Below are 23107 nucleotides of genomic sequence, written 5' to 3'. Positions count from 1 at the left end.
GGAGAAGCTATTGCTTAATAGCAGGGTTTGGGCTGGGAGGAGGTTTAGCCACCTCTACTGTGGCCCAGATTATGGAAAACTGCAGCCAGGAGGGCAGAAGGAACTTAGAAATAGTTTAAGTCTAACAACAGTTAATGTAATCAAAAACTTCTAAGGAAGTGCATAGAAGAGAGTTCACTTTTGAAAAAGATACCTGCAGGTAAGAGAGATTATGAACCTGGCTTGATTGGACTAGGTCACTCTTGAAGATAAACCTGGTTTCAAAGTTGGCTGAACACAGATGTGCCTTTCTGTTTTGGGTGCCTGGGTGTATCCTGCCTGGCCTGAGATGCTGCTCAGAGGGCTACAGGTCTTTTTCAGATCTTGAACTTTGGCTGGTGCCTGTTGAGTTAGACACCTCAAAGCAGGGTCTGAAATCCCAAGCTTGCTGAGCAGGGAGTGCCTCGAGCTGGCAAGGAGCTGCTGCCTGGAGTGAGTCCTGGTGTCTCAGGCTGCAGAGGTGCTGCCAGTGCTTGCAGTACCCAGCTGGCAGCATCAGGCAGGCACTTTCCTCTGAGGAAAAGTGAGGGATAGCTATCCACCATTGTATTGAAGAGTCTGGCAGTCAAAGGATGTAGCTTTGTACTGTGACCTTTACTGTATTTTGCTTACATATTTGTTCTCCACTGAAAAAAAACGAGGTGCAGGAACCCAGTGTGGTCTCCTGTGCCCTTAGAGATCTTCCCTTACAGTTTGGTTATGTGCTGATGAAGGATCTTTTGAAGGGATGTTTTCTGCACAGTGCCTGGGCAGGTGATGAAGGGTTCTCACCAGAATACCCTGCAGTCCTCATCCTGTGGGTGCTATCCACAAAGAGGGCTTGGATCTCCCAAAAGGTGAGATCAAATATTCCTGTTCCTGAACACTAACTGCATGCAAAAGGAAAGTGAGAGAGTTTTGGAGAGGCACAGTTACCTCCCCAGGTGTGTCATATATTTTTGCTGTGCTGGCTCTGGCTGGGATGGAGTTAATTTGCTGAGAGCAGCCTGTTGGGTGCTCTGCTGTGGATCTGTGACCAGAGCAGTGTTGACAAGAGACTCTTTTGGCTGTTGTTAGCAGTGCTTGCACAGCACCAAGGCTTTCTGTTTTTCCTGTTCTGCCCTCCCAGTGAGTGGGCTGGGGGTGAGAAGAGGCTGGAAGTGGACAAAGCTTAACCTCAGCTAACCCCAGGGCTATCCCACACTGCACAGCATGTGCTCAGCAAAAAAACCAGCTCAAGTGAGGGGGGTTTTGGAAAACAGCCACTGCTCAGTGATTGCCTTCACATCACTTGTTTTGTTTCAGGTTTTTTCCTTTTTCCTTTTCTCTCCTCCACTTACAAAACTGTGTCTGTCTCAACCCACAAGTTTCCCTACTTGCTTTCCATCTTTCCCCAGCCAGGGGTAGCCTGCTGCAGGCACAGCAGCAGGTAGGGATTGCAGGAAAGGAGGGAAAGCCTTTGACCTTTCAGCTGATCACAGGGGTTCAAGATCACAGTTTTGACACTGGCATATGAATGTCATCCAGGTCCAAGGCAAAGGCCTGACCACTTTTAAATAATCCCAGCTACTGCACTAAAATGGTGGTTTTTTGTTCTTTTAATTTTTAAAAGTCAGTTTTATGAATCAGTAATAAGATCATCCATGGCAACATTGTACTCACTATTGTGACTTACAATAAATACTCCATAAAACAGATGCTCTTCTGATTTCCACATTTAAACTACTACAGCTCTCTAAGTGTGCCATGCCAGAGGACACTTGTTCTTTTTACCTAAAGTAAGTGCTAGGAACATAATAATAAATATTAAAGGCTCTATTATCTTAGCAAAATTATGTAACTGGCCACTTGCAAAACTACTCAGAATTTATGATTAGCACAATTGATTCAGATTCTCTTTTTCCTAAAAGAGTGCTGTAGGTTTCCCTAGCAACCTGTAAGATGCTATGTGTAAATACAGAAAACAATCAGCACACTACCAGTTCAGATAACCCCACAAAAACACAAGCATTTTGAACAGCAATTAATTATTGTGGTAGTTAAATTCAGATTTCAGAACGGTCAAATAGAAACAAGACCCTGTAGTACCGAACTGCAGTAACAGGCTGCAAAGTGGAAACTCCTTGCAAGAATCATATAATCATAGAATGACTTGGAATGGAAGGGATCTTAAAGATGATCTAGTTCCAACCAAGCTGCTGAGGGCAGGAACAGCTTCTCCCAGACCAGGGTGCCCAGGACCCCACCCAACCTGACCTCAAACACTTCCAGGGACTGGGCATCCACAAATACTTCATGTGTTTCAGTGCCTCACTACACTCACACTAAAAAATTTCTTCCTAATATCTAATCCAAACCTGCTCTCCTCAGTTTGAAGCCATTTCCCCTCACCCTGTTCCTACATGCCCTATTAAAAAGTCTCTCTCCACCTTCCTTGGAGGTTTCTATCAGGTGCTGGATGGCTGCAATTAGGCCACTCCACAGCCTTTTCTATTCTCCAGGGTGAACAATCCCAACCCTCTCCTCCTTTCCTTATGGGAGAGGCTCTGCATCCCTCTGGTCATCGTGGTGGCCTCCCCTGGGCTCACTGCAGCAGGTCATTGCCCTTCCTGTGCTGGGGAATCCAGAACTGGGTGCAGTGCTCTAGTTCCACATACAAAATTGTAGAAGACATTGGCAGTAGCTTTATCAGGGAATCAAGTCCCTGGTGAATGCATTATGAATGCCACTTCTCTAGTACTGGTTAGTATAGGTGTTCAGGCTGACAACTAGAATACACTTTTATTTATATTACAATATCATCTCATGTGGAAATGTTGTAATGAATCCTGGTTAGGTGACTTTGCACTGGATAAGAGAAAAAGAGAAGAAAGGGTATCCACTGTGGCTGAAGTAAAGTTGACACTCTACTAGGGCATGTTTCAAGCCAAAAGCTTGCAGTCTTTCAGGAGGGGAAATATTTCACCCAGTCTCAATTGCTAATACTGACAGAAGCTTCCCCTTGCTGTTCCAAAAGTGATATTTGATCTTTGTTGTTGTGCATGACACCACGCCTTGAAAAGAAATGCTGGGAAAAGATTCAGTGTTTGGCATGGTTTTCTTCCCACAACTTCTGTACTGAATCAGATAAAACATATTCACACAGCAACAGAGTAGTATGGGTCATTTCCAGCCAAATGCTGCAATATAATCTGAACCACATGGCAAAGGTTTCTTGGGGAGGTGTGCAATGAAAACTTTGCCTCTGAATAAAGTGGTATGAATGATGAGCCTTTCCCCTCCTTGCATTACCCTTCCTGTGTGTTTCCCTAATGGTATGCATTGCACAAAGCAATATCATGGCTTAATTAATAATATCTACTTTTTTAAGCATAGCACCTCTCATGCCAAGTCCATGCACTTGAGACCAACCTGCTTTTACACAATCCACAGCATCTTGAGAGGGACTCACAAGAATGATCCACAGGACCACAGGACAACCCAAATGTAGCCAGGTTCCTGTAGTCAGAACTCCTGATAGGTTGTCAGGCAGTGACTGGCTGTCTGAAGTGATGCTGTCAGGCAGGACAGGGGCTGTGGGTACCTGAAAGGGAACCACAGATATTTGGCACTTGGAAGAGTGCTGCTGAGAGGCCTGGGTACCTGTAATTTCTGTTCATATTAATAATCTGCTTGCTTATGCCAAGCACTTTCTTATCTAACAAAACAGCTCTGCCATGGCAAGTATAGAGCAGAGAGATTGGGCAAGCAGTTTGACAGAGAAATGCTTATTAAGAATGAATAGAAATTGTCTCAATAAGTTTTGCTAAACTCACCAAAAATCATGTATGAGAAGATGAGTAAGACTACTAAAGAACAAAATCCATCATGTGGACAGTGTTTTCACATTTTCCAGTCCAAGCAGGGAAATACTAAACTGAGTGGACATGACTGAGGGAACTCTTCATGCATGCAAACTGGTTTATAGTAGCAAAATAACAGTAAAAAAGAGATGCTTTTGAAGCACTGGTGGTTTGTGATCACAGAAATGGAAATCAATGAATTAAAATGCTTCATCTGAATTTGTTCCTGGGATGATATGAACACTTTTTAGGGGTTTAGGGTCATATCACTATGACTACACTAATTTTTGCATTCCTTGGCTTCTGTGCAAACCCTTGAGACATTTCACATCTAAATAATAGAGGATTTATTCTGGAATGAAGAGCAAAGGTGTGAATGGGCAACAAACGTGTTTTAATTTTCATGAAGATCCTTGTAACAAAAGCAGTCTCAGAAGACACACAGAATTTGAAAACATGCCATCTAAAGATAACTCTACCTACAGTGTGTGTCTTTCTGAATGTTCGTTATATATTTTAAATTATTTTCTCTTTTTTTCCCCCTCTCATAAGCAGTACAGTTTGCAGACTTTTTCTGTGTTGGTACCTACCAAGTTATTTTTGCTCTTTAAGTTTGTACAGCAGAATATATTGCTTATCTCTGTCCCTGCCTCTTGTAACAAGAGTTCAAATCCCTATTCACCTGGGGAAGCCAGAGGGAAAAATATTTAACTTCTTAAGTCTCTCACTAGTCCTTGAAATCTTGGAGTTACCACCTGCCAGACATTTTGGGGACTGCTTCATGTGAAAAGGGAAGCTAAAGCCTTCTAGTTTTCCATTATTTCCACTCATCTAGGGAATGCCTAGGAATGCCAGCCTCAGTGGTCAGAGGAGCTGGAGGTTTATTATCTCCCTGTTGCATGGGGAGCAAGCAAGAAGCCAGGCAGATGCTATTCTTTCCCAGAGGATGCAGTGCCAGAGAACTTCAGGGATGCTGTGAGCTCAGCACTGCCCAGGGTGCTGCCATCACATGTAGATATTGCATGTAGATATTACATGTAAATATTACATGTGTGCTCTTTCTAGCACATTCCAGAGGCCAGAGCCTGGCAAGCTGCCCCATAGCCCCAGGCAAACCTACTGTTCCAGCAGACATTTGACTTAGAGAAGTGCCTGATCAAAACTCCCTCCTTATTCCCATTATATTGATGGTTTGATACTTCTCTGCAACAGCAAATCATGAAACAAGCTCAGCCTACCTGCTGCATATGACAGGCAAGTAACAAGGTAGAACTTGAAGAAAATGCTATTTCTGTTCTTCCTTGCTACCTGCTAGCAGGTAAGCAGCTTTTAATTTAATTTCACTCTATCTGAGTCAAGATGGACTAATCTGCATATAAATGTAATAATGTAAGTCCTTGTTCCCTCCTTCACAGACACAGAATACAGCCTAAAATATGGCTCTTAGTATCCAGGGAGAATAAAATCACCCTGCCCAAGGTTGGAGAGAAATGTGTATCTAGTGAAAAGAGCAGGCACTGAAGCAATCCACAACTACTGTCCTCTAAACCTATATCCACATTTTTGGTATCTGTGAATCCAACAGTGTCCTACTGTATTTACAGGCTGCCAATGAAATCCACTTTATAGGAGGATTGAAATAATTGCTCCAAGTGTTATCACAGGAATGGTTTCCATGCTGTATTAGAGGTAAGTATAGTGTATAGTATTTTTACTTAAAAGTAAAAATAAAAGTAAGGAAGTACCTTCATAGCTTTTTATTTTGTTTATAAGCATATTGATGGAGTATTTGAATCATCAGCAAAACACAAAAAGAATTAATTTTATAATTTTCCATTTTTTAATTACCTCATTGTATTTTTTTTTTTTTTTTTTTTTTTAGGAAAACAGCCACTGGCATTTCCTAAACACAAAGTTCCTCAGGGAGGACAACAAGTCATAAACCAGTGGTTTCTGCAGGGGTTTTCTGACAGGAAAACTGTATTTATTAATTATATGTAAATTTCATAATATTTTGATATCTTAATTTAGCACTCTGTAGAACTCATACTGAAAAATCAAATGTAAGAAATGCTTAATTTGGGAGAAAGTGAAGAGAGTTTGTTGAATAGATTATATTTGCTTATTTAAACATTTATATCAGTCAGATTGGGGACTTAAATTATAAATTACATGTCTGAATTAACCTGCTGTTGACTCAGTGTCAGCACTCATGTTTGAGAAGAGTAGCTTTTCTCTGGCTGTAGCTAAGTGCCTCTGAAAGTAAAACACCCACCAAAAGTCCTCCACTTCAGAGGAATTCTCCTTTCCTCCCTCTCAATTATCCACCTTGGTAAAAGCTCATGTTCTTCACCACCCTGCATTGCAATTGGTGTCTGTTCCTGACTAATCCCAGAGTAAACCTCATTTCTGGCCACATTTGTGACCCACTCTGGAGGTATAAATTCCAGAGAAACCATGGCTGGCTACCTGCTCGTGCTGCTGGCTGCCCCAGCTCGTGGGATTTCTGCTCAGACTGTGCCCAAGTGAATGGCTGCATGTCTGCACAAAAAGCTTATTAAAGGAGGGGCACTGGTGGAATAGGCCTTGCTCTTTTGGAAACCTTTGTGAATAAATGCCTGGCTCTGGTACTGGCACAGATGAAAACCAGATATGTTCCACAAGCAGCACAATGTTACTTTTAGGAAAGATTTCTTGAATCATCCTTCAGCTGCAGCCTGATGTTTAATCTTTGTCCCAGTTCTTCTCTTCTTGAAGGCCATTCAACAGAAACAAAGTCCAGGAACCACAAACAATTTTGTAAATAACTGGGATTTCATAAAGGATCAGCACAAATTTGTTAAAAACAAATAGTCTGTCTGTGATGCCTGGGGATTTGAGGATGATATAACTTGAACAGTCCTCAAGTTGTCCATCCTTTGTGCATGACGTAGTCTTGAGATTAGACTGTGAAAGGGGCTAGTTAATATCTTCCAGTTAACTCTAATAATTTTTTTTTTAATTTTTTGTATTTATTTATTGCATCTTTAGTTGCTGTCAGATGTTGCTTAGAGGACCAGAGGACAAAAATGCTGCTTTTGTATCTGGGGAGAGTACAGTGATTACACTCCTTGATAAAAACCAATAGTACTAACTTTATACCATAACTTTCTCAAAAAATCTGCTTCAATTCTACTACTTCTACAGTTCAGAGCAGAAAATTAATATTACATCATTCCATCATCAATTTCATTCATAATCTAATAAATGCCAAATAATTTTATAGGAAAATTTCCACCGACTTTCAAAAGGTTTGATCAGATTCCTATGATTATTTTCTTTGCAATAGAAGACTGTCCAAAAGCAGGACTATAAATAAACTGCTTTTCTAACTTTCCTTTTTCAATAGTGGTACCATTACTGCATGCCCTTATTCTAGCACGCTGGAGAATGCTGCAGTATGGACATGTCAATGTGTTTGCACATTACAAACAAATTAAGGAATTCAGCAAAATGAACTAAAGATTGACAATGAAAACAGAAAACACTTAAAATAAAGCTATCCCTAGAGTCCACTGTTCGGATTATGTGCCTAGCAAAACCTAGCTCTGACCTCCAGCCCCAAATTAAACAATGCAAGGTTAATATCAAGAAAGTGTGTGAAAAATATCTGCAAATAGAAAGTTATGCTGGGAAAGTCAGTCAAATGAGAACTGATAGGCTCCACTGCAGGAACAAAGATACTTCACCAGTTTCTTTGGTGAAAGCTGGAAAGAGTTATGCTGGGATTTTAAGTCAAACTTAATCCATTTACAACAAATTAATGTTTCATTCAATATGCATCCAAAATTACCATTGTTGGTATTCTTTTTCCCTTTACAATAAGGGACAGAACCTAGAGAAAGATGTCCAGGAGAGTCAAAAGAAAGGCACCATTTATCCTCTTCTGCCTTTTCTATTAATCAGACTCAGAGGTTCTTTACTGTGTGTATAATGCCCTCATAATTTCAGCTAACCCACTGGCACAGTGTAAGTGCAGACTCTGCTGCTTGGCCCTGAGGTGCTCAAAATTATAGCAGCTGATTTACTCTCAGGGCCAAGACCAGTGGTCCTGTACCCAGCTGGCTTCACTGGGATCCTGTGCCCAAAGGGGTGGCTTCAGAAAAGTCCTGTGAAAGACTGGATAATTTTCCATCAAGTTCAACAGATGTGCTAAAGCCAATACTTGGTCTCAGCTTCAAACATAGTATTAGTAATATCTAATACTGAATAATGTCAATTACGACCCAAACCTCTTTGGAAGGGGGATCCACATTCAGTATTTGCCCATGCTAAATTGACCATTGTCACATACACAAAACCCCATCAATTTTTCTGAAGGAAGAAGATTAGGTAAGAGCCCTTTGTCCTTGCTTTAGGTCAATCTGCAACTGTTCATAAAATCTATAGTTTTTTTTTTTTGTTTTTTTTTTTTTTGTTTTTTTTTTTTTTTTTTTGCCATTGCTGCCATCAGGCAACTAAATTCACTCACAGCTCCTATCCTAGCCCATACTGATCTAGAAATAAACTGTGCCTTTTACCATATTTATTTATTCACTCAGTGGAACTTAGCTTTAACCATACTTTAGTGAAACCTTTTGTAGACCTAACCACCATGCTGCTGTTGTCAGCCAACATCCTAATTCTGTGGGGTTTATTTGACACAATTTAAAGCTATCTCATAAACTCATGCCTTTAGCCTCAACCCCAAGTCTGAACCCAAAAGGTATTCAGAGGCTCTTGTCACTGCTCATCATTTGCTGCCAGGTGGCCCAGCCCATCACCCTGGCCCAGGATCCCCATTTCAGCCCAGGGGGGCTGCCAGGCCCTACGCAAGGAATTCACAGAAATTCCAGGCTCCAGCTCATGCCAGTGTCTGTCCATGGACCCTGCTGACCAATACCCAACCACAAAGGCCTTCCCAGCATGGTTTGGATCCTGCCCAGCAGCCACAGCTCCATGTCTGACCCTTGCTACCCCCATCAGATAAGGTCAGAACCCTGACCAGCAAACTGACTCCCCACCTTAGCCTTGCCCCTGCCTCACTGCTGTGAGTTTTCTGATCTGGACCCTGGGCTGAATCTGGCTACCACTGCCTGGCAAAGCCCTTCCTCTGATAGTTCTATCAATTCCCTTGACCCAGGCTCTGCATCCCTTGGGACAGTTTTTATCCAAGCTCTAACAGTCTAACAATAAAATCTACCATAATCTTTAATTCACTTCATGCTCATTTAATTCCCTCACCTCTGCCCCAGACACTACTGTGTCTCAACAAACCATACCCATTGGAAAGTCACCTTTGCTAATGTGCATTTGTTGTCCCTATGGGCTCACTCTCATTCATCAACACAACCAACTTCTCACTGCCTGCTCTCTGTGAACTTTACACTAACTTTAATTCTAGTATTAATTATAATACAGCCTCAAACCAGCAGAGATTCTTTGTCCATAGCAGCAGCAGCAGCAGCATTCACTTAACCTCAAATGCTTTTCAGAGACTTGGAATAAGCTCTGGTTACTTTAGGCTCAAACTCCAGTCCTAGATCTGATTATGTCCTAAATTTAAACAGTGCTCTATAACCCCATCTCTACACCCCACCCATCTCCTGGATTCACCTTTCTATTGACTATTTTCAACTCAGCCTCCAGTTCTTTCCACACAGTTACAGTGGCCTGACAGAAGCTCAGGGATACTTGTCTGAGCTTGAGACATTTGGCCAGACTGCTGATAAAGGGAAGGGGTAAAGTTCACCTTGCCCAGATTATTGGATTCCTTTGAGTTATTAGCTCCTTTTGATGCATTTAATGTTTTTAATAATTTGCCTTGAAAATTATTGGATTTTGAAAAATAGAATTAGAATGATATTGCATATAATAAGGGAAGAAGCAAAAAAATAAAAATAATAAAAAAACCCCCCCCAAAAAAAAAAACAAAACAAAAAACAAACCAAAAAAAAAACCAAAAAAAAAAAAACAAAAAAAAAAAAACAAAAAAAAAAACCTGAAAGAAACCAGGAAATTCCATTTCTCTGCCAAAAACTTGAGGATTGATGCCTTCTAAAGCTCTGCTCTCCCAGCCATGGTTCCTGTCTTGCTTTCCCAGAAGCCAGGGATGGCATACATACCTTAAAAATTTTTAAGTGCTTGTGTGAATTGAAAGGTGAAATTCCAGACACACAGATTTTGAAATATAAATGTTTAGCATGTAAAGGAAAGAAAATGGGAAGGAAATAATGAGTGTGTTCAGATCAAATCCATGGGAGCAGCAGATGCTCTACCAGTTGCTGGGATGCTGACCTTAATAAAGCTCTGACAACTTGCACGAGCTGAGCTCTGCACCACAGGGCAGGGAGAGTCATAATGGCTTTGAACTCTGTGTTTTCCACTTCTCCCTAATGCAGGCTACAGTTATGTCAGATGTACATAAATTTCTCAGATCAAAAATGAAAAAAAATGTTGCATTGTGGAGGACAAAAAGCATAATAACAATTACTAGCATGTATTTGCTCTGATAGAGTAAAATAAAAACTAATATTTAGTACAAAACTATTATAATTTTTGCCTACTCCCCCAGTCATGGACCACCTAGAAAAGCATTTTCACACATCTCAGAGAGGCTTTACTTTAAAACTTTCACCATAAACTGGAAAATCCAACACATTTTGATAATAACAGATGGTTATGGAGTGAATATGGAGCTGTATGCCACTCCTGGGGCTTCATGGCTATTCAGAAGCCACTTGAATTATATGCTCATGGTTAATAACATCAGCAGAGCCACTCCAGTTAATTACAGCATTATAGTTACTCCATGGTTCTCTATTATACTTTAAGTTGCAGTAAGAATAGGGCACCCATTTAATCCCTCCAAAGACATTGTACTGCCCTTGTTAAAAAGACTGAAAAAGCTTCATAACTGCAGACAAAAAGCAAACCCCAGTATGAAACAAGAGATGCTCTTTAACGTCTCTTGCCCTGAATTGACAGTAATTCCAGCCTGGCCAGATAGCAAACATTGTATTACTTCTCATCATGGGCTAATAAAATGGAGTGTTGCCTTTTGCCTAGAGAAGGGAGGGAGGAAATGGGAATATGAGAAATGGGGTAATGATTATGCAGACAGGATTCTCAGGAAGCTTAGAGCTGTCTCCAGTTTAATTTAGCTTTTGCTCCTGATTTTGTCTCATTCTCTACATTTTTGTCCCTTTTCATTTTGAAGGAGAGGAAACACATAAACAAAGTCAAATACACTAGAATGCTTTGTTTATGAAAAAATTCAGACAAAGCAAAATAATATTTCACCAAGAAAACCTTAAGGATTTTTTAAGAGACCTTTTTGTCAGCAAGGCTGTATACTATTGACTTAGATTTTTCATTTAAAAAAAAAGGGCAAACTCTTCAAAGCAGACTTCAATTCAGATGACATAAACCCCATGACTAAAAATGGAATTGATAACCTCCAAAAAGCCTGTTCTTAAGACACTTTTCCAGTCCTATTGGCTCAATACAGCCTGTAGACAATGGACCAGCAGGAGTTTTCCTGTTGTGTCCCTTGCCCACCTCTAGATCCTTTATTTAGTCTCCAAACTCAGGAGATGGAGCATGGCAGAACCACGTTATCTGTGGGTCAGGGATGAGGAGGGGTGTCTGTGGATTACTCTAGGAAATACAATTTAAACATGTATCAGTGGGATTTTTTAAAAGCAGTATTGTGAAGCCTGTGCTCTACCCCAGCATGAGCCAAGCTTCCCCTGGATGCAGCATCTCTGTGATGAGGAGCCTGTTCTCACCTGCTTTGCCACACTTACAGGGTGGCAAAAGCTGCAGTCTCACTCTTGGCTCTCCCTTCACATGCCAAGCTGTGTGCTTGAAGTGTCTTAGTTATTTCAGAACAAACTCTGGGGAATAATGCCATCTTTCCATACAGTAGCACTGGCCTTTTTGCAGCTTGAACATTGTGCTTGGCTAGGATATGGAGTCATTCCTCAGTATACAGCATAAATATTTCAGAGGCCTTGATTGATCACAGGAAAGTTCTACCTAGATATGCTAATAAAGGCAAGTCTTAACTTTCAGCACCTTACCAAGCTACAGGAGGTATATGTCTGATGCTTTGAAAAGCATAACCTCTGAAAAATGTAAATAATTCACAAATTCCAAAATGACTCCTTCATCTAAATAATATTTTAGAGAGTAGCTGTATTTAAAATTGCAAATTAATGTTATAGATGACTTCCAATTTGTTAAAATGTATACATTGATAAAACTGATGATGAAAAATTTTGGATCATAAAATCTAGCATATGTTGAAGCTGGCATCTTAATTCTAGCTCTAGTACCAGCTGTGGAATCTATGCCTTTGAAGCACTCACAGCTGGGGCTGAAGCTCCTCTCTGCAGACAAAGAAATACACTGTCTTAAATTTGTTGTAGCTTAGTTGGAACTTGACTTGAAGTGTTGTTTCTCAATGCAGAGAGACATCTCTGTCTCTACTTTAGAGGCAGGTGAAGCCACATCTTCAGTCTCGGACGTACTTGAAACCCACTCCCACAGCAAAAGTAAGCCACCAGCTTTAAAACACAGGTTGAAATTCAGTTTATAGCTATGTTACACTCAGGCACAAAGACCCTGGCTTAAATCTGAGCTCCTTTCCCATGCAAAATGCCATTTAATCAATTGCAATATTTCTAAGGTACCTATAGCCCTCCTATTTGAATTTGTATGCCTGCAGCTCAGCAGGCTATTTTCCAGAACAAGCAGAAAATAAGATCTCTGGGTTCAAGCTCCTTGGTTTAGCACAGCAGGGCATTCTCAGCTGAGCTGCCCCTACCTGTGAGCACTTCAAAGGAGCAGTCACAGCAGGGGCTGGGGCTGACACCAGAAGTGTGGTTTGATCTAACATGGGAGATTTCACCCGTCTTCTGCCTCGAGGGCAACTTGTTCATTTAAAAAAGTGTATTTTAAAGTGATGTATTGCATGGCTGTTATTAGACCTTGAAGAGAGTAATCACAGCTGTGTGCTCCTTGCCTCTGGTCAGCTTTGTGAGAAAATGAAGTGAAAAACAGAAAGGAGGATGAGTGCAGTGTTCCAGAAACTCTGTTAACCCCATTTCTGTTCTGCACTGCAAGAGGGAGAGTATGTGGTGAACCACAAAGATTGTTTGTGCTCTTTGATGTTATTTTACAATGTACAAAGACAGTTCCATTTGAGATATGATTTTCATTTGTAGTCTTAGTTAAAAATATCAGGAATAATGGGTTATGTCTTTGCTTTTTGTACCAGAGGACTGACTGCAGCAACGTTTAAGAGGTTTTGGGAACATCTTTTAATTTTTCTTATGATAGGAGAGAAAACGTGCATCACTTATTTTGTATTATTTTACTGACTATAATTCTGATATTATACATGCTAAGTGACTTTGTACATATGGCTTTTTTCCACCAGAGTTATACTGGGCAGGTCCACAGCCATGTGTTTTGCTGCCAGCTGAAGCATCTGCAGCAGTTCATTCAGTGATTAATACATTTCTGTATTTACAGAATGTCTGTCATGGTGTAAATTAACACATGATCATTCTTTTGGATTTTATTAAGCATTCAAAATTATAGACCCACACTGGCTGAGTCTTGCCACTGATCACTCATGGAATCATTGAATGTCCTATGTTGGAAGGGACCCACAAGGATCACAGTTTAAAAAACAAAGGTAAGGTAGGATAGAGAGCTGTCTAGCTATGTATTTGAGATCTAGAAAAGCTATAACAAAGTATGTATAAACCTGTCAGTACCTCAGAAATGGTTCTTAATTTTCTAATTTTTGTTTGCCCCTTCTTGTTTGTAAGTCCAGTGCCCCATGAAAGTCTAACTTCCTTAAACATGAAGTGTGATTTTCATAAAATGAGTGTTAATGAAGCCTTCTTATTTAACTAAACCTGAGCACTTGCTTTCCCCATCTGAAGAAAAGATCTGCAAGTGCAGCAGGTATCTATTGTTTTTCAGACAGAGTTACCTGATATTGGGCATTATACACAACCTTTTTTTTTATTTTCCTCTTTTTTTTTTTTTTTTTTTCCCTTTAAGGAGCTGACCAGCTGATCAGCTGGTAGCCCTGTTACCTGCCAGAACACAAATTTCTACTAGGTTTTATGTCAGTGCTCCTACACACACACAAATTTGACTTCATGCATAAAACCTGCCTCCATATCTTTAATTTAGTTACCAGAGGGACTTCAGTCAAGGTGAATCTGCTAGTGCCAGTTTTGAACTGAGAGCCTTTCCTGCTCATGGGGGTAAATCTCCAGGATTGCTTTCTTCAAGCAGTGAGCTGCTATTGGGATGTTTTTCTGGAGTGAGCTGTTTAGTTTAAGCTGAGTTAGCTGTTTCTTTACAAGTCATGGTAGCTGTAGGATATTTCTGCAGTGACATTTTCTTGGTGTCAGGGGCTCCTAAAAATAATCACAAGAGAAAATGAAGTAGAGGCTGAGCTTTTCTGTGTGAAAAAATGCTTTTTCACAGATCCTTATAATTCCAGCAGGGGTGGTAGTCAGAAGCTGCAGGTCCCCTGCTCTCTGTGGAAACGTGGTGATTCTGACTGCTGGATCCCCGTCTGAATGAAAGAGTGCCATACCTTAAAAGAATCTCACTAACCCCACCCTCTCCCCAAACTGTGACCTCTTGCTGCTGCCAAGAATAACATCTTCTGAAGTATGGCTTCTGTTGTAGCCTCTGTGACACGCAAAACCTGAGGGTTCTGCAAACCTTTAAACAGGAAATTACATGGCCTCCTTTATGTTCCCTGTGAATTTGAGTTCTTCCCTGAAGCCAGCAGCTGAAAAAAGTGAAATGTGGTTGTGCCCCTGGAAGAAAACTAGAAATTAGCAAAATTCAACACTTGAAGCAAAATTACTGTTCCCTGAACTGCACAGTCCCTATGCCAGTCACAGGGTGTGTTGCTCTATCAAGCTCCACTCTGGGAATGCCAGGGACATTAAATGATGTGCTAACATCCCTTTTAACAGGATGTTAGGAGAATGGGAAAAGAATAGGAAAAAAGAGCTACAGCATAACAGAATGTGCATATACATGTATGATTCACCCTCACAAGCTGAATGTGATCAGTAGGGAGTATTGAAAACTGTCTGAATATCCAGGCCTGAAGGACTGTGATCAGAGGCACAATTCCAGCTGGAGCCAGTCCTAGCGGTGTACCACAGGAGCTGGTACTGGGGTATCAGCACTGTTTAATATCCTCATTACTGACCTGTGTGACAGAGTGCAGCCTCAGCAAGCTTCCAGGAGGTGGAGAACTGGGAGGGGTTGTTGATACAGCAGTCAGTTGTGCTGTCATTCAGAGGGACCTCAACAGGATGGAGAAGAAAATGGGCAGAGAGGAAACTCACAAAGCTCAAGAAATGGAAATGCAACCTCCTGCATATGAGAAGAAACAACTCCATTCACCATCCGTGCTGAGGCTGGGAAGGAGCTTGGCAGAGAAGGACCCAGGGTCCTGTGGACACCAAGCTGGGCATGAGGCAGCAAGGCAGACAAGATGCATCCTCAATTGCCAGCAAGGCTGAGGATGGTGACTCTGCACCAGAGAAACACCACCTTGAGTACAGAATTAAAGAAAAAGATGGACTTCTGGAGTGACTCCAGTAAAGGACCATGAAGATCAGAGGACTAGAGTCTCTTTCATGCAAAGAGAGCCTGAGAGAGCTGGTACTGTTCCCTCTGGAAAAGAGAAGGCTTGGAGGGATCTTATCAGTGTTCATAAGTACCTGACAGGAAGGAGCAAAGAGGAAGCCAAGCTTTTCTCTGCAGTGTGCAGTGACAGAACAAGGGGACAGTGGACACAGACTAAAATACAGGAAATTCTGTTTGAATGCAAGAAAGAATTTAATTGCTCTGAGGGTGGTCAAACACTGGCACACTTTTCTGATAGTCTCTATCCATGAGGATGTTCAGAACTCAACTGGCCACAGCCCTGGACAAGCTGTTCTAGCTGATCCTGCTGGAGCAGGGAGGCTGGACAAGGTAATCTTCAGAGGTACTCTCCAGCCTCAACCATTCTGGGTTTGTTCACTTACATACTACATCAAATTAAAGCTTTCCAACTGCCGAAAATACATTTTCATGTTAGTAATCAGAGGATCTATCAAAGGAGTTAAAATGCTTTTAGAGAAAGCCCTATGGGGTGGGCTCCCATTATTTGGGTTCACTGAAAATGGATAAGAGGCAACATGGAAAGACAGATAAAGGGTAGAGCATGAGAAATAAAGGAGAAAGAAGGTAAAGCTTTAAAGTCTGAGACACAAGGATCTAAAACAAAAGACTGATTTGGGGAGTTATTTACCTTTCTCAATTTTAGTAATTGCTGTCAATTACCTAAGACATGTTTTGAAATAAGACACACTCCTGGCAGCATATGAATTGCTCTGTTCTTATAACTGAATTGGTTTGCAGCAAAGGGAATATATTTCAGTGCAGAATATTTCCTTTCTGTGTGTGCTGTTGAATCCTGATGCAACACACACACTCCCAGGCAGCTGGTATGAGTCAAAGTGCTTTAGATGTTTGCTACAGAGGAGAGGAGGGTGGGGATGGCAAAGTGCAGCAAATGGACAGTAATTTTGTGATGCTACCCAGAAGCAAAGCCACCCTAAAATGAAGATAAAGGGATTGCATCCATAGTACAATGTTGCAACAGCTGTGTAAGTGTAAGGTAACCCGAGCAGGAGTTCAGGTACTCATTATGGTAAAAGACAAGATGTCTCACAGTAGGAGAAAGATGGGTCACCTTGTTAGACATTTAGATTTCCTTTGGGGAAAATATTCAACAGCAAACACAGAAGTCCCTTTCAGTCTTTGCCTCTCATTTCTGTCTTATTATTTTTTCAAGAAGCAGACATAAATTTGGAGAAGTATGCAAGAGAAAAAAATAAAAACACATTAAGAAAGCGAAAAGTTATTCAGTCCATCTCCCAAATGAGTTGTTAATTTTAGATGCTTACACAAGATAAGTATTTTTAGGGATAATGTCACACAATAATAATTTTAAAGTCCACCTATAATCCATGGAAAAAATCCATTGGCTCCAGATTATTAAAAACGTATTCTCAAGATATCCACTAATATATAACTCTGGAACTGCTTTGATAAACTTTGTGTTCAAAGGCTCCAGTTGAAAAGAAACACAAGAGGCAGTGTTTTCAGTGAAGGACATCTGAGTGGGATTTGGAAAGCTTGCATTTGGAAAGCTGCATGGAAAGCAGGACCTGATACTAAATCTCTGAGTTTGGGTCTGGTCATGCATCCAATGTATGTTAACTGGCTTCAAAATCAAGCCTCACCTTTTTTCCCTACTAGAGGTTTCTACAAGCTGAGTCTAGAGAGTTATATCTGCTTTCCCCAGGTACTGGAAGATCCTTAGTTGCACATGTGAAGTTTGTGATTTCACTTCCTTCCATGCATCCCCTCAATGCATGACTTGCATGGGGCTGGTGGCTCTTTAGCCTTCTCTAAAAACCCTAAAATCCCCTCCTAGAAAGAGAAATGATGCTTATATAATTGATATTTAGGGGTTTATATGGAGGCAAGTGTAGTGGAATTAAGGCCACCCTTCAGAAATCATTCTGGAGGGGTGATTTGAGAACTAGGAGGTAAAGCAGACATGGCAGTTTCAGAAAGTAAAAAAAGACAGTAGAAGGCAATAACGGATCAAAAGTGGTGGAAAGACTGTGACTGATGCCATGTAACCCTTAGCATGAGTGGAACACAAAATTAACATCAGTAACCAATAGCTGAATGCAATAACAACTAAGGATTGAGTGGCAAAGAGACATTCAGGTACAGTACTTACTGCTTGTTCATGGTTCCTCAGTCAGGGAAATGGATATACCCAAAAGGGTCTGTGATGAAAAAATAAACATACTGTTAATTAGAGACCTAAAAATCTAGATGTATTCATTTTTTTTTTTTTTTTTTAAGAAGAATTTTTGCTAAATTAGAAAAGAACTTATCTTGAATTATCCTCTGTTCTAAGGAGAAGATACTTCAATTTTGGCAGGTGTTAATCTGCAGGTATTTGAAGATATGATGGTGACTGTGAGCAGCATCCAAAAGTTTGTAGTGTGATCATGTTTTTAAAATGGCTTTATGATATCTCCATTTGTACATGGACAAATTTTCATTTATTGCACACATTGGTTTACCATTACTGTCTTTGCAGTCAATAATGGAATTTGTACATACAGATCTGCATTTATATGAGAATTTGGGAAGTGAAATTTAAATTTTAAAAACCAAGCATAAATTTTGAAAAGTATCTCTGAAAATCAAATCTAAACACTATGGGTCTGTGAAACTTCCTGGTCACAAAAGAGGGAATTAAAATACTTCCATATAAATACAAAAATCCCACCCACCCACACACACACAGAGTTTGGTTTTACCATTTTGTTGAAGAAATCTAGAATTCTAAAACCTGTTTCAGAGTTGTCAGCTCTTGTATTGCCAAGACTTTTAAGCTGATGACTCAATCAATTTTCCAATTGTCTGCTTGTCCCTGCCTGATATTTCCTAATAGAAGCCTCAGTAGTCACATAATTTAGACATAAAAATGGAATTTATAACTTTTCCATTTACTCTGTCTCTATCACTGTCCACTGCCATCACTTTATCTCAGCTTAATAACTGCAGTGAGAGTAAAAAATTGTCTTATTGTCTGCTCTCCTAATGTGCAGCAACTTGTCAAATGGCAGGGACTTGCAACTGTATATCAACTGTTCCTGAGCTTTCTATTGTCCTCAGCCTATTTTACATTTTCTTTTAAAATTGGCCACAAATTCACAGAAAAAATTCTTAAGCTTTCTATTTACCCATGAGTGTGCACATTCAGTTTATTTTAAAATGCTTTAACCCAGTGTTAGCTGTTGCTGGATTGTATTGGTAATGAACCAGTTTCAGTGTTCTGTAGTTAATTTTCTCCTGCTGTTCTGTAGGGATTGTATTTATTCTGTGTTTTTGGTGTTGGTAGATTTCTTGAGCAGGTTGCTTTTTAATAATGGGTTTATGGTAGTGGAAATTGCCAATGATGGCTTGTGAATTACAGTGTTGGTAAGCAGCATTGGTGAAGCAGATGGACATCTGAGAAAAAGAGTTCTTTAATTACTTTTTAAAATTAAGAAAATATTAAAATTTTGAAAATTGTGCAAGAAACAGCACTTTTCTCTAAATAGCTTCTTTTTAAAAAGTTCACCAAAGAGTGCTGACTTATGTTACCACATACTACAAGAATGAAAGCTATTTTTCCCTCCTTAAATATTGAAAATTATGCTTCAAACATCTGAAAAGTCCTTTGTATTCTGAAGAAAGCTACCTGAAAATTTGCTATCAAATGTGTGCCTGCTTTTGAAGCAGTGTGGCCAACATTTTCTTTGTGTCTTTGCACTTTTTGAACCTATTTCAAAGTATTCAAAGATGGCATGAGCCAAACTGTAAACTTCTAATAACTCACAGTGTTGTAAATGAATGTGTTTTTATGAATTTAATAAGTATATAGTTATGCAGTAATCCCTTTCTAATGAAAATTTATAGGCATTTTCATGTAGACTGGAGCTTAAAATACAAGGTCTAAGTTAGAGGGGGAGCAAAAGAGAAAACTCACATAAAAACACCCTTTATTTTTCTAAAACTTGCTTTGAGAGTATCAAAAGATTGAAGTTGTCAGTAGTGGGGATAAAAAATGCAGTAGGGAGAGAACCATTAGCATTAGCAGATTCAGCTGAGAACCCTCTTTAGCTGAATCACAGAAACACCTCCTTATTTCTTATAATCTAATCTAGCTGGAAATCACCCAGAATGCAAAAGTAGCACTGTTCTAAGTTTCTCTTTCACACAGGTGTTGTGATAAGCCACTTTTCTGGCAGTTTACACCTACTGAATCTGGTGTCTGCCTTGACTGTGGGTGTGGGGGCCTTTGGAAATAAAATCCTTGTGATAAATACAACTTAGTAAAATGACCAGCCACATCTGTTATTGATTAAGAGAAGGTTTTGCAACCATTTGGACTAGCAAGCTTGGCCCAGATTGAAAATGTAAATGGATGAAAGGAGGAGCAAGTGATAAAAAATCGTAATTGTGTGTCTCTTTTTCATCAGCAATATCTTTTGCAGACAAGAAAAATGCTGGGACTACAAGATGAGCTTCACACTGCCCATCAAATACAGGAACACCAGGACATGCAGCACACTGCAGCAGTCAAGGAGTTTGGCTGTTTCTCTTGGCTAACCCCTGTGCTACAGAGACCCCTTGCCAGGCAAAGAGAAGCAGGGCACATGCCAGCCATGCCCCTGTCCTTAAAGAACCATCTTAGTCAAAATATCAATAAGAACAAAAAAAATCCAGTCTCCCATAAACTAGTCTCAGAAGAGTTGCTTCTATGCAACTTAAAAAGAAGCAAGAAAAAGAAAAGGCCCCAAGCCACCAAGAGTTTGTAAAAAGCGTAACTGAGGGTAATGAGAAAATGAGAATTAGCTTTTATGTGCTGTCTAAAAAATTGACTAGTCAACATATGAAGCACAGTTAAAAATTCAGCCAAGTACTATTTGCCAAGAACAATAAAAAATGATCAAAACCTTTCAATTATAGTTACTTAAATGAAATTTCAAAATGAAAGCCAGGGAAAAGCGAAGATGTGTAGCTTTGCTTTTGGTTTAGCTCTGTTGCACAAAAGGCAGCAGATTTCCTGGGGCTTTTACATTCAGAAGAGGGATGTGCAGTGCAAACAAATTTCAGGGCCCTGCAGGAAATTTCATGAATTGTTTGTCCAAACATGAGACTGGAGCAAATCAGAGGAACCTGCATTATCCTTGGGGTGACCCAGTATATTAAAATGCTGAGCATTTAAAAATGTTTCATTTTATAACTGAGAAGGTCTCTGTCTGTTCATTTGGATAGTTACTGCAAGTTTTTTCTATTAATATCCTGCTAGACAGTACATCCTTGTTAGTGCTTTAAGGGTTTTTTTGCCACTGTTATTTGACTAAGAAGAAAATATACAGGACATTTATATTTTCTTAAAAAGCCTCAAACAAACCCACACCCAAAAGGAAACAACCAAAACCAAACCTACATGGAGTTGATGCAGAAAAACAAAGACATTTTCTTACAATCAAATGTGAGTTAACAAACAAGTAACTTGCTTCTGAAAATGGGACATAACCTTCTCAAATCATTTAGACACCTTTGAAAACTGGATTTGAAAACCCTTCCAACAGCATAGCCAGAATGTCAAGAACTTCTGCAGGGAGAACTGAAGAATTTGGTTTTCAGTTCTGTAAATCATTAACTCAACCTATAAATAGCTAAAAATGTCTGCCAGGGGGCAGATCTTTATGCTGAGACTATGACACTACAGAGGCATAGTGTAAACTTTGCACTGGTTATTCTTGCTCATTTGGCCACCTGTATTCTCACATTAAAGATTAATGGGAATGGGTAGAAGTTGCAGTAGACACTACTATGTTCCTGCTTCAGAAAATCAGTTGTGAGATTACAGTTAAGGTGAGGGAATTCTTGGGAAGCTTTAATTTTTATGCTGCTCAATCCTTTGAAGCACTTCATAGCACCAGGCCAATTGTATTTGGTACAATGGGGAACAGTGGTAGAAACTGAAATAGTCATTTCACCAGCAAGTGAAAAGCAGTTGTCAAAAGGCATTGTCAAAAATTTTTTCAAAGGCTGTCTTTACAGCAACAGCAAACAGTTACATGTAGGAGGAAGTACTTATTTATCAGATTTAAGTGAATACAATCTGGCTTCACTAATTCGTTTCTGGCAATAATTAGCATGTTGCTCAATTTATTTTAATAACGCATTAATTTGATTCCCAGTCTTGCCAGAAATGCAACCAGAAGCTTCACAATAACAAAATATAGAAGCTGCCAAAGCTCTCTGCAAGGAGAGCTGCTAAAAAAACTATTTGCATTGTTTTGTTAAGAATAACTTTTTAATACACTTCTAATAACTAAATAAATTACTAATGCAGAAAAAAACATCCAGTGAAATTGGGCAAAAAAAGTACAGTTGCTTTATAGGGGCTCTATAGATTTTCTTAATAGATAAGAAAACAATTAAACAAGGCAGGCTCAAGGTTTTGCTCTATGTCACTCCCCCAAGGTGTCAGGCTATTTCTGGAACCCTCATCCCATGAAATTCACAGGTTTCAAGACATAGTAGGCATCAGCTGGAGCAAAAACAGACTGTGGAGCAGTCTAATCCCTTGGATAAAACTATTCAGAAAAATCCTTTTAAAAGCAGAGGAGCATAGGAAGAATCACGGGAAACTCACAGAGCTCTTCCTTCACGGAGTGTGGGTTTGGAGCTCGCACAATGCCCAGCTGGTTTCCCCTGTAAAACGAATTTTTGCAGCTTTGCCAAATGCTCCACAAAGCTGTCTGAAGATGAGAGGCACTGGTAGGTTGAAATGGTGCAAGTGGACAAATATTCTGTGGGGTTTTGGTGAGTTTCCTGTGGACAGCCACGACAGCCCCAGCACCAATCAGCTCTGTGAGACTCTTCTGCTCTGAGAATCCACCACAAAGTGAAATAGGACAGGCAAGATGTTCTCTCATTGTCATCTGCCTTAACCCATGGTCAGCAGCTCTGCCTCTGTGACCATAGCTAATCCAAATGTTAACACCAAAAAATCCTGTGTTTAAATAGGCTGCTGTTTAATTTTAATGGGGAAAAATAGATCTCCTGATTTTAAATTTTCTCATCTTCTAAAGCTTTTCAAAGGGCTTACACATTATTTTAAGGTATGTTTAACAATTTTCATTATCTCTTTCTCAAAACAAAATCAATAATTTGAGAACAATGTGCTTATTCTTACACCACAGTTTCAAGGGATTTCAGTAAATCTTTGTACCTATGTATACAACTATGTGGAGAACATGAAGAATGTTTTGTCCTTGTATTTTGAAATATAGGACCTATATGTAAATAGAAAGTATGGATGTAGTTTCTATTAAATATTTTTCTCAACTAAAAATAACATTTTGTAAAAAATGTCAGTGTTGCTGTGAGAGAAAAATTTACATGCTGAAAACATCAGCCCATAGTATACAGGAAGGGTGTCCCAGCACAAGCACATTGGCAGCATTTTAGAGAGCACAGAAACTAGAATGCATGGAACACTAACAGTATAGCCCCAATAAATCTTGTTGATA

The 23107-nt window shown here is 39.8% G+C and overlaps 1 protein-coding gene across 1 annotated transcript in view; it reads right to left on the bottom strand.

The window, feature by feature from the left end:
- Window positions 1-22324, bottom strand: part of CLNK (cytokine dependent hematopoietic cell linker) — a 56655-nt gene extending 34331 nt beyond the window's left edge. The window contains exons 1-2 of the mRNA XM_056490029.1: window positions 22228-22324; window positions 17737-17785 (exon numbers count right to left, since the gene is read on the bottom strand). Of these exons, the coding sequence (XP_056346004.1) occupies window positions 17737-17747 (11 nt within the window). The 5' untranslated portion in view covers window positions 17748-17785; window positions 22228-22324. The remainder of the gene's footprint in view (window positions 1-17736; window positions 17786-22227) is intronic.
- Window positions 22325-23107: the final 783 nt, after the last annotated feature.

Source organism: Oenanthe melanoleuca, chromosome 4 (genome assembly GCF_029582105.1).
Source record: "Oenanthe melanoleuca isolate GR-GAL-2019-014 chromosome 4, OMel1.0, whole genome shotgun sequence".
NCBI classification, from domain to species: domain Eukaryota; kingdom Metazoa; phylum Chordata; class Aves; order Passeriformes; family Muscicapidae; genus Oenanthe; species Oenanthe melanoleuca.
This window is presented reverse-complemented; position numbering and strand designations above follow the sequence as displayed.